We start from the raw sequence: 10,050 nt of genomic DNA on the forward strand, positions 1-10,050 counted from the left end.
GCGATACCTGTGATACCTGTGACAGCAGTGACAGCAGCGACAGCAATCACAGCAATGACAGCAGTGACAGCAGCGATACCTGTGACAGCAGTGACAGCTGTGACAGCAGCGACAGCAACGATAGCTGTGACAGCAGTGACAGCAGTGACAGCAGCGACAGCAGTGACAGCAATGACAGCAACGATACCTGTGACAGCAGTGACAGCAGTGACAGCAGCGACAGCAGTGACAGCAACGATACCTGTGACAGCTGTGACAGCAGTGACAGCAGCGATACCTGTGACACCTGTGACAGCAGTGACAGCTGTGACAGCAGCGATACCTGTGACAGCAGTGACAGCTGTGACAGCAGTGACAGCAGCGATACCTGTGACAGCAGTGACAGCAGCGATACCTGTGACACCTGTGACAGCAGTGACAGCAGTGACAGCAACGATACCTGTGACACCTGTGACAGTAGTGACAGCTGTGACAGCAGCAACAGCAGTGACAGCTGTGACAGCAGCGACAGCAGTGACAGCAGCGACAGCAACGATACCTGTGACAGCAATGACAGCAGTGACAGCAGTGACAGCAGTGACAGCAGCGACAGCAACGATACCTGTGACAGCAGCGACAGCAGCGACAGCAGCGACAGCAACGATACCTGTGACAGCAGTGACAGCAGCGACAGCAGTGACAGCAATGACAGCAACGATACCTGTGACAGCAGTGACAGCAGTGACAGCAGCGACAGCAGCGACAGCAACGATACCTGTGACAGCAGTGACAGCAGTGACAGCTGTGGCAGCAGCGACAGCAACGATACCTGTGACAGCAGTGACAGCAGTGACAGCTGTGACAGCAGCGATACCTGTGACAGCAGTGACAGCAATGACAGCAGCGACAGCAGCAATACCTGTGACACCTGTGACAGCAGTGACAGCTGTGACAGCAGTGACAGCAGCGACAGCAATCACAGCAATGACAGCAGTGATACCTGTGACAGCAATGACACCTGTGACAGCAGCGACAGCAGCGACAGCAACGATACCTGTGACACCTGTGACAGCTGTGACAGCAGTGATACCTGTGACAGCAATGACACCTGTGACAGCAGCAACAGCAGCGATACCTGTGACAGCAGTGACAGCAGTGACACCAGTAAAACCAGTGACATCAGAAGTACCAGCAAAACCAGAAAAACCAGTAAAACCAGTAAAACCAGTAAAACCAGTAAAACCAGTAAAACCAGTAAGAGTGACACCAGTAAAAAGTAACACTGGTGACATCAGCAACACCAATGACACCAGTGACACCGGTGATACCAGCAAGACCAGTAAAACCAGTGACAGTAGTGACACTTGTGACAGCAGTGACAGCAATGACAGCTGTGACAGCAGTGACAGCAGTGACAGCAGTGACTCCAGTAAAACCAGTGACACCAGAAGTGCCAGCAAAACCAGCAAAACCAGTAAAACCAGTAAGAGTGACACCAGTAAAAAGTAACACCGGTGACACCAGCAACACCAGTGACACCTCTGACAGCAGTGACAGCGGCGACAGCAATGACAGCTGTGACAGCTGTGACAGCAGTGACACCAGTGACACCAGTAAAACCAGTGACACCAGTGACACCAGTAACACCGGTGACACCAGTGACAGCAGTGACCTGAGCACAGGGTGACACCAGTGACACCGGTGACACGAGCACAGGGTGACACCGGTGACACCGGTGAGCACAGGGTGACAGGCCTCCCCGCACCGCGCCGGCCGCGTCCCCGGGTCCTCGATCCCATTTTGCGGCATTTTTTTCCTCCCTGGGGATTTGGGGTTTTCCAGCGGCGGTGCCCAAATAAGGGAAGGACGGGAGCGGATTTGGGAGCGGATTTGGGAGCGGATTTGGGAGCGGCGCCGCGCGGGGCCGGGCCAGACACCGGCCCGGGAATGTCCCCGGGATGTCCCCGCCACCAGCGCGGGGCGAAGGGGACACGGTGACACCCCCAGCCCCAAATCCCTAAAAAGGGAATGGGGGGACAGGCTCCATGGAAAAGGACGGGGGGGACACTCTGGGGACCCCCCTGCGGGGGTGGGATCCTGGGACATGTCCCACACGCTGCTGTGACACCCGTGTCCTGCTGTGACACCCGTGTCCTGCTGTGAGATCCCAGGACCTGCACACGCATTCCAGAGTGGGATCCTGGAATCTGCATCCATGTCCTGAAATGGGAATCTGGCACAGCGCCATCATCCCAGTATGGGATCCCTATCCCAGTACAGGATCCTCATCCCAGTACAGGACCTTCATCCCAGTATGGAGATCCCCATCCCAGTACAGGGATCCTCATCCCAGTGCAAGGACCCCATCCCAGTACGGGATCCCTATCACAGTATGGGATCCCTATCCCAGTACGGGACCCCCATCTCAGTACAGGATCCCTATCCCAGTACGGGATCCTCATCCCAGTATGGGATCCCTATCCCAGTACAGGGACTCCCATCCCAGTACAGGATTCTTATCCCAGTACAGGGCCCCCATCCCAGTACAGGATCCCCATCCCAGTACGGGATCCCTGTCCCACTATGGGATCCTCATCCCAGTACAGGGACCCCATCCCAGTACAGGAACCCCCATCCCAGTACAGCATTCCCATCCCAGTACAGGATCCTCATCCCAGTACAGGGACCCCATCCCAGTACAGGATCCCTATCCCAGTACAGGAACCCCCATCCCAGTACAGCATTCCCATCCCAGTACAGGATCCTCATCCCAGTACAGGGACCCCATCCCAGTATGGGATCCCTATCCCAGTACAGGGACCCCCATCCCGGTACAGGACCCTTTTCCCAGTGTGGGACCCTGTCCCGGTATGGAACCCCCATCCCGGTACGGGACCCCCATCCCAGTACAGCACCCCCATCCCGGTACGGAACCCTGTCCCGGTGCGGGACCGAGGCCCGGTACCCGGTGCCAGCGCTCCCGGCGCCGCCCGTCCCGTGCCGGTGCCTCCCGGCCGCTCCCGCCCCCGCCCCGCCCGGTGCCGCCCGTGGGCGGTGGAAAGTGCCGGGGGGGTGGCGGGGGAGGGAGGGGCGGGCGCAGGGCGGCGGCGGCGGCGGCCCCGGGATCGGGATCGGCCCCGGGATCGGGATCGGCCCCGGGATCGGGATGGCGGGGCCGGGGCTGGAGCGGTACCGGCTGGCGCTGCTGGCGGCGCGGGAGGACGTGGGGAACCCCCGGGCTGGGACCGACTGGTGAGAAAGGGAGGGCGGGGGACGGGGAGAGGGAACGGGAGCCGGGAACGGAGCCCGGGAACGGGGACGGAAGGGAGGACCGGGAACAGGGTACCGGGAGTGAGCAGCCGGCACAGAGAACCGGCAACGGAGACGGGAACGGAAGAGGGGACCGAGACTGGGAACGGGCACTGGGACAGGCACCGGACTCAGGACCGGGAACGGGAGCAGGAACAGGCACCGGCACGGGCCACGGCGTCGGGGTTGGCCCGAGAGGCGCCGTTACCGGCACCGGGAAGGGGTTCCGGGCCGCACCGGGGTCTCGGCCGGGGGGTGCCGGTCTGCGGGGAGGTCCCAGGACCGAGCCCTCCGCGCCGCCGCGCTGGGAACCGGGAGTCCCAGCCGGTCTCGCCCCGTCCCTCCCGGTCCCTCCCGGTGCCGCCGGGCTGGGAGCGGCGGCGGCGCCGCCCGGGGCAGGGGCAGGACGGGCCCGGGGGGGCTGCGGGAGCGGGGAGCACCCCGGGGTGCGGAAAGGGAGGTTCTGCCCGGCCGCACCGCGGGGCGCGGGTCCCGGGACTGTTCCGGGCTGGCGGTTCTGGGCTGGCCCCGGTTCGGTGCCGGTGCCGCGGGGCCGGAGCCGGTGTCCCCCAAAACTCCCATCCCGGGCTGAGAGGCGACGGCAGCGGGGCTCATCGGCCTCGCAGCGCCCCGGCGTCACGGGACCGCCCGTCGCCGTGGCCACCGGCCGCCGGGGCATCGCCCTCTGCCCCCGGAGCGCGGCTGGCCCCGCTCCAGCGCCGGCTCCTCCCGGGCGCCCGGCCGGCCGCGTGCTGGGCTCTGTCCCGCCATGTGGCGCCGCAGCCTGTCGCGACATGCCGTGACACGCGTGACGTGCCCTGCCGCGCCGCGCTCCACGCGTGCTGCCGGAGCCGTGCCCCGAACCGGAGCCACGCGGGAACAAAGAGGGGCAGAGCCGCTGGGAATGCCCGGGCTGGGGGGCGAGGCTCCCGCCGGGATGGAGCCCCCTGAGCCCTTCCCGGGCCGGGCCGGGGGTCCCGGCACCGCCGCACCGGGGCGGGGGCGGGGGGGGGGGTCGCGGCGGGGGCCGTGCCGCTCCGGCGCTTCCCACATTCCCATTGTCCCGGGGGCGGATGCTGCCGGCGGCACTTCCATGAATTCATCCCGAGCTGGTGGCACGGGGGAGCCCGGGGGGTGCCCAAGCCTGGCAGCTCCCCCACATTATGTGCCACCCGCTGTGACCCCCCCACCTCGACCCCCACCCTGACCCCCTTTCTCCCCACCCACCCAGGGCCGTCTTTGGCTATGAGAAGCACCACGACCTCAAGCTCCTGGATTCCGGAGGTACCGCGAGCGATGCTGCTGGGGAGTATTGGGGGGGGGGGTCCCCCGAGTTTCCCCGCACCCCCTCTGACCCCCCTCTCCTTACAGCCGGGGGGCCGGATGAGCTCGCTGGAAAATTCTCAGTGGGCAGCGTCATGTACGGGCTGTGCCGGGTCCCCGATCCTGGCTCCGGCACCCCCAGGATCGTCCTTATCAGCTGGGTGAGTGCTGGGGGGCAGCTCGGGGGGACCCCCGGACGGGACCCCCCCCCGGGCTGAGCAATGGCTGCGGTACCAGGTGGGGGAAAATGTGCCGGAATCGCAGCGGGCGGCGTGTGCCGGGCACCTGCCGGCCATCCGGAGCTTCTTCAGGGTGAGCGTGGGGCACGGAGCCCTCGGGGGGTGCTGGGGGGGTGGATCGGGGTCCCCACCCCACCACATTCCCCATTCCTGCCCCCCCTCGTTCCCATCCCGCCGCCCCGACCTTTGCCTGTGCCCGGGCGCATTCCTGGCGCTGCTGACTCAGCCGCCGCTTTCCCAGTGCTCCCAGTCTTGGCCGCCGTGCCGGAGCTGTGGTTGGGATCCCTGCCCCCCCCAAAATCCCGTCCTGAGTGTGTGTTTGGGGGGGGTCCTGCCCCCCCTTATTCCCCCAAACACCTTCCGGTGATCTGTCTGGGTCCGGGATCTGGATGCGGCCCCACATCTGGATGCGGGCCCCACATCTGGATCCAGTCCCAACATCTGACGCGTCCGTGGGAACTTGTGCCGAGATTCCCCGGGGAGTGTGGGTCCGTGTTGGGCCGTGGGAGGGGTGACACGGTCCCGTCCTGTCCCGTGCCGGTGGCAGGAGGCCACGGCCGTGATCAGCGCCCGCCGGCCCGAGGAGGTGCGGGCGGAGGGGCTGCGCCGAGTGCTGGCCCAGCTGGAGCCCCCCGCCCCTCGCCCTCCCAGGAGGACCCCCCAGGACACCCCGGAGCTGGTGGTGAGTGGGGGTCTCGCTGAGCCCATGCCCCCTGTGCGAATGGGGAGGCCACCTTGAGGGGCGGTGGGTGCTTGCTCGCCCTTCCGGGGGTCTCTGGGCAGGGGGTGTTGGGGGGTCCCACCCCCACCCCATTGTGTTCTCCAGGGAACCAACTACCGCAAGACCAACCCGGCGTTGGAGCTGCAGCGCACCCAGCGCGATTCCTTCTGGGAACAGGCTGAGGTGAGGGGTCGGGGGGCTGGGCAAGAGCTGGGGGGTCCCCCGGTGTCCTGGGGATGGGGTCGCGGCTGCAGAGCCCAGTGGTCCCAGTGCCGAGCTTGGCGGGGGTCCCAGTCCCGCTGTGGGGTGCGGGGGGGTCCCGGTCCCAGCGGTCTGTGGGGGTCGTGGTGCTGTGGGGGTCCCACGGGGTGGGGGGGTCTCAGTGCCGAGCCCCGGCGGGTTCTGGTGCCAGTGCTGGCGCGGATGTCCCGGTCCCGGTCCCGGTCCCGGTGCCGAGGGTGGGACAGCCCCAGTGTGAAATGTGGGGGGGTCCCAGTCCCGGTGCCGGTTCCCTGCGCCGGTGCCGATGGCAGCGGGACCCTCGAGGGATCATAGCGCCGCTCCCGGTGCCGGGGCGGGTGAGATCCCGGTCCAGCTGCCGGTGCCGGTCCCGGCGCTGATCCCGGTGCGTGCGCAGCGGGAGGAGCAGCAGCGGAAGGAGCAGGAGCGGCAGCGGGAGCGGGAGCAGCGGCGGCGCTGGGAGCGGGAGCGCATGGAGGAGGAGCGGCTGCAGGCGGCCGAGCGGGAGCGGCGGCTGCAGGAGCGGGAGCGGCTCATCGAGGAGAGGCGGTGAGGGGCAGCCCTGCCCCGTGTCCCCTTCCCTGTCCCAGCCCGGTGTCCCCTTCCCTGTCCCAGCCCTCCGTCCCTGTCCCAGCCCGGTGTCCCCTTCCCTGTCCCAGCCCTCCGTCCCTGTCCCAGCCCGGTGTCCCCTTCCCTGTCCCAGCCCTCTGTCTCTGTCCCAGCCCCGTTTCCCTGTCCCTTCCCTGTCCCTGTCCCTGTCCCAGCCCCGTGTCCCTGTCTCAGCCCCGTGTCCCCATCCCTGTCCCTCCCACGTGTCCCCATCCATGTCCCAGCCCCGTGTCCCTGTCCCTGCCCCCTGTTCTCATCCCTGTCCCAGCCCCGTGTCCCTGTCCCTGTCCCTGTCCCTGCCCCGTGTCCCCGTCCCCGTCCCTGTCCCGTGTCCCCATCCATGTCCCAGCCCCGTGTCCCTGTCCCTGCCCCGTGTCCCCATTCCTGTCCCTGTCCCTGTCCCAGCCCCGTGTCCCTGTCCCAGCCCCGTGTCCCCGTCCCCACATCCCACTGGTGTTTCCCATCCGTGTCCCATCCTGTCCCACGCCCCATTGCCGTGTCCCACCCCTGTAACCCCTCGGTGACGCCCCGACTCCGGTCCCCGCAGGCAGGAGCAGGCGCGGCTGGACGCGGAGGAGCGGAGGAAGGAGCGGGAGCGATGGGTGAGGGGAAGGGGGATGGATTTGGGGGGTCTCGGGGGGATCGAGGGGCTCTGTCCTGGGAGATACAGGGGCTCCATCCCAGCAGGATCCAGGGCGTTCATCCCGGGGAGTCTGGGGATCTCATCACAGGGGGTTTCAGGGGGTCCCTCCCGGGGGATTCAGGGAGTTCTAGGTGTCTATCCTGGGGGATCTGAAGGGGTAAATCTCAGGGGATCCGGGATTTCCATCCCGGGGGATCCGGGCTGTCCATCCTGCGGGATCTGAAGGGTTTATCCAGGGGGATCCGGGCTGTCCATCCTGCGGGATCTGAAGGGTTTATCCAGGGGGATCCGGGCTGTCCATCCTGCGGGATCTGAAGGGGTTCATTCCGGGAGATCCGGGCTGTCCGTCCTGCGGGATCTGAAGGGTTTATTCAGGGGGATCCGGGCTGTCCATCCTGCGGGATCCGGGCTGTCCATCCTGCGGGATTTGAAGGGTTTAATCCCGGGGGATCTGGGGTGTCCATCCTGCGGGATCTGAAGGATTTATCCCAGGGATCCGGGTTGTCCATCCTGGGGGATCTGAAGGGTTTATCCCGAGGATTCAGGCTGTCCATCCCGGGGGATCTGAAGGGGTTCACCCTGGGGATCCGGGGTTTCCATCCCGGGGGATCCGGGCTGTCCATCCTGCGGGCTTTGAAGGGTTTATTCAGGGGGATCCGGGCTGTCCATCTTGCGGGATCTGAAGGGTTTATCCAGGGGGATCCGGGCTGTCCATCCTGCGGGCTTTGAAGGGTTCATCCTGGGGGATCCGGGCTGTCCATCCTGCGGGATTTGAAGGGTTTATCCAGGGGGATCCGGGCTGTCCATCCTGCGGGATCTGAAGGGTTTATCCAGGGGGATCCGGGCTGTCCATCCTGCGGGATCTGAAGGGTTTATCCAGGGGGATCCGGGCTGTCCATCCTGCGGGATCTGAAGGGTTTATCCAGGGGGATCCGGGCTGTCCATCCTGCGGGATTTGAAGGGTTTATCCAGGGGGATCCGGGCTGTCCATCCTGCGGGACCCAGCGGGTCCCTCACAAGGAATGCGGGAGATCTGTCGCAGGGGGATGCGGGGTGGGGGGGGGTCTGACCTGGGGAGGTGTGCGGGCTCCATCCCGGGGCATCCCGGGCTCCATCCCAAGGGATCCAGGCTCCGTCCTGAGCGATCCGTGTTTCGCACGGCTGCCGTGTCCCGCAGGAGCAGCAGCAGCGGGAGCAGGAGGCGGCCGAGCGGGAGCGCGGGGGGCGCACCGGGGTCAGCGGGACGGCGGCCGTGAGTGCCGGGACCGGCTCCCTCCCTGTCCCCGGGTCACAGGGCCACTGTCCCTGCCGGGGTGGCACCGAGCTGCGCCGCAGCCCGCTGACCCCCGCTCCCGCAGGAAGCCGCCATCCTGGTCTCCCAGCGCACGCAGAACCCCCGGGAATTCTTCCGGCAGCGGGAGCGCTCGGGGTCCACATCCGCATCCCCCCTGCCCGGCAGCACCCCCGGTAGGTGCCAGGGAAGGGTTGGGGGGGCACGGGGGGCTCTGGGGGTCTCTGCTGAGCCCTCACCCCCGCCAGGTGCCCGCCGGCCCTTCCTGCGGTACCAGCGCAGCCTGACGGAATCCGCCTTCATCTTCCGCCGGCCGGAGCCCCCCCAGACCCCCCAGCCCGGCGCCTCCAGGGGGGCACCGCCCCCCAGCCCCCGCCGGCCGCCGCCGCCTCTGCCCCCCGGCCCCGCGGGGACAGGGACAGCCCAGCGTGCCACCGGCGGGACCCCCGCCAGCCCCGTGGGGACAGGGACCCCACAATGCGGCACCCTGGGGACCCCCTCCAGCCCAGCCCGAGCAGGGTCCCCCCATGCCAGCAGCCCCGTGGGGACGGGGACCCCTCCCCCTGTCCCCCCAGGGAGCCCCCCCAGCCCCCAATGTGCCACCGCGGGCACCCCCTCCAGCCCCGTGGGGACGGGGACCCCTCCCTCCGCCACCCTGGGGACCCCCAGTTTTGCCAGCACCAGTTCAGGGTCCCCCCCTGCCATGTCTGTGCCCCCTCCCAGCCCCCCCCGGATAGGGGTCCCCCCTGTCCCCTCTGGGCCGGGGTCTTCTGAAAGCACTTCTGGGGTAGAGCCCCTCCCTCCTTCCAGCACTCCCGGCTTGGGGTGTCCCCCCAGCCCCCCCCCGGATAAAGGGGGGTCCCCCCCGGACACTCCCCCCCTCCCCAGCCCCCCAGCATGGGAATCTTTGGGGCCACTCCTTGAGGATGTCCCCAGCCCGCGGGAGGGGTCCCCAATCCCCCCGGCCGGGTCCCCCCTGCACAGCCCCGGTCCCCCCCGCCCCGTGCAGGATTTGGGGCGCAACGGAATCGGGGGGCACGAGTTTGAGGGGGGCTGGGAGACCCCCTGGGAGCCGGGACCACCCCCTGGGCAGGTACGGGAGAGGCTGGGGGAGATGGGGGTGGGCCGAGATGGGATTTTGGGGTATTGTGGGGCTGGGGGCAATGGGGGCACGGGGGCTGTGGGGGGCCGGGATGGGGTTTTGGGGTATTGGGGGGTTGGGGGTGATGGGGGCTGGGGGAAATGTGGGGGGCTGCAGGTTTTGGGGTATAGGGGGGTTGGGGGAAATGTGGGGGGCTGAGATGGGGTTTTGGGGTATTGGGGGGTTGGGGGAAATGTGGGGGGCTGAGATGGGGTTTTGGGGTATTGGGGGGTTGGGGGAAATGGGGGAAATGTGGGGGGCTGAGATTGCATTTTGGGGTATGGGGGGGTTGGGGGCTTGGGGAAAATGTGGGGGGCTGGGGTGGGGTTTTGGGGTATTGGGGGGTTTGGGGCCGGGGGAACTGTGGGGAGCTGCAGGTTTCGGGGTATTGTGGGGTTGGGAGAAATGTGGGGGGCTGAGATGGGGTTTTAGGGTATTATGGGGATGGGGGCGATGGGGGCTGGGGGAACTGTGGGGGGCTGCAGGTTTTGGGGTATAGGGGGGTTGGGGGAAATGTGGGGGGCTGAGATGGGGTTTTAGGGTATTATGGGGATG

General features: G+C 67.0%; 1 protein-coding gene across 1 annotated transcript; it reads left to right on the top strand.

Moving 5' to 3' along the window:
- Positions 1-3,080: 3,080 nt before the first annotated feature.
- Positions 3,081-9,278, top strand: LOC110468699 (drebrin-like). Its single transcript, XM_077782549.1, has 12 exons — positions 3,081-3,231; positions 4,520-4,572; positions 4,660-4,772; positions 4,849-4,923; positions 5,398-5,532; positions 5,677-5,754; positions 6,209-6,360; positions 6,968-7,022; positions 8,241-8,315; positions 8,422-8,738; positions 8,844-9,141; positions 9,243-9,278. The coding sequence occupies exons 1-12, from the start codon at positions 3,146-3,148 to the stop codon at positions 9,276-9,278; spliced, it is 1,473 nt and encodes a 490-aa protein (XP_077638675.1). The 5' UTR covers positions 3,081-3,145.
- Positions 9,279-10,050: the final 772 nt, after the last annotated feature.

This window comes from Lonchura striata, chromosome 4 (assembly GCF_046129695.1).
Source record: "Lonchura striata isolate bLonStr1 chromosome 4, bLonStr1.mat, whole genome shotgun sequence".
NCBI classification, from domain to species: domain Eukaryota; kingdom Metazoa; phylum Chordata; class Aves; order Passeriformes; family Estrildidae; genus Lonchura; species Lonchura striata.

What these genes read in the sequence shown, in the direction of transcription:
- LOC110468699 (XM_077782549.1), top strand. Translation starts at nt 3,146, where the DNA reads ATGGCGGGGCCGGGGCTGGAGCGGTACCGGCTGGCGCTGCTGGCGGCG. An exon ending in CAAGCTCCTGGATTCCGGAG is followed by an intron (nt 4,573 to 4,659) that starts GTACCGCGAGCG and finishes CTCTCCTTACAG; the next exon opens with CCGGGGGGCCGGATGAGCTC. An exon ending in CGGCTCATCGAGGAGAGGCG is followed by an intron (nt 6,361 to 6,967) that starts GTGAGGGGCAGC and finishes CGGTCCCCGCAG; the next exon opens with GCAGGAGCAGGCGCGGCTGG.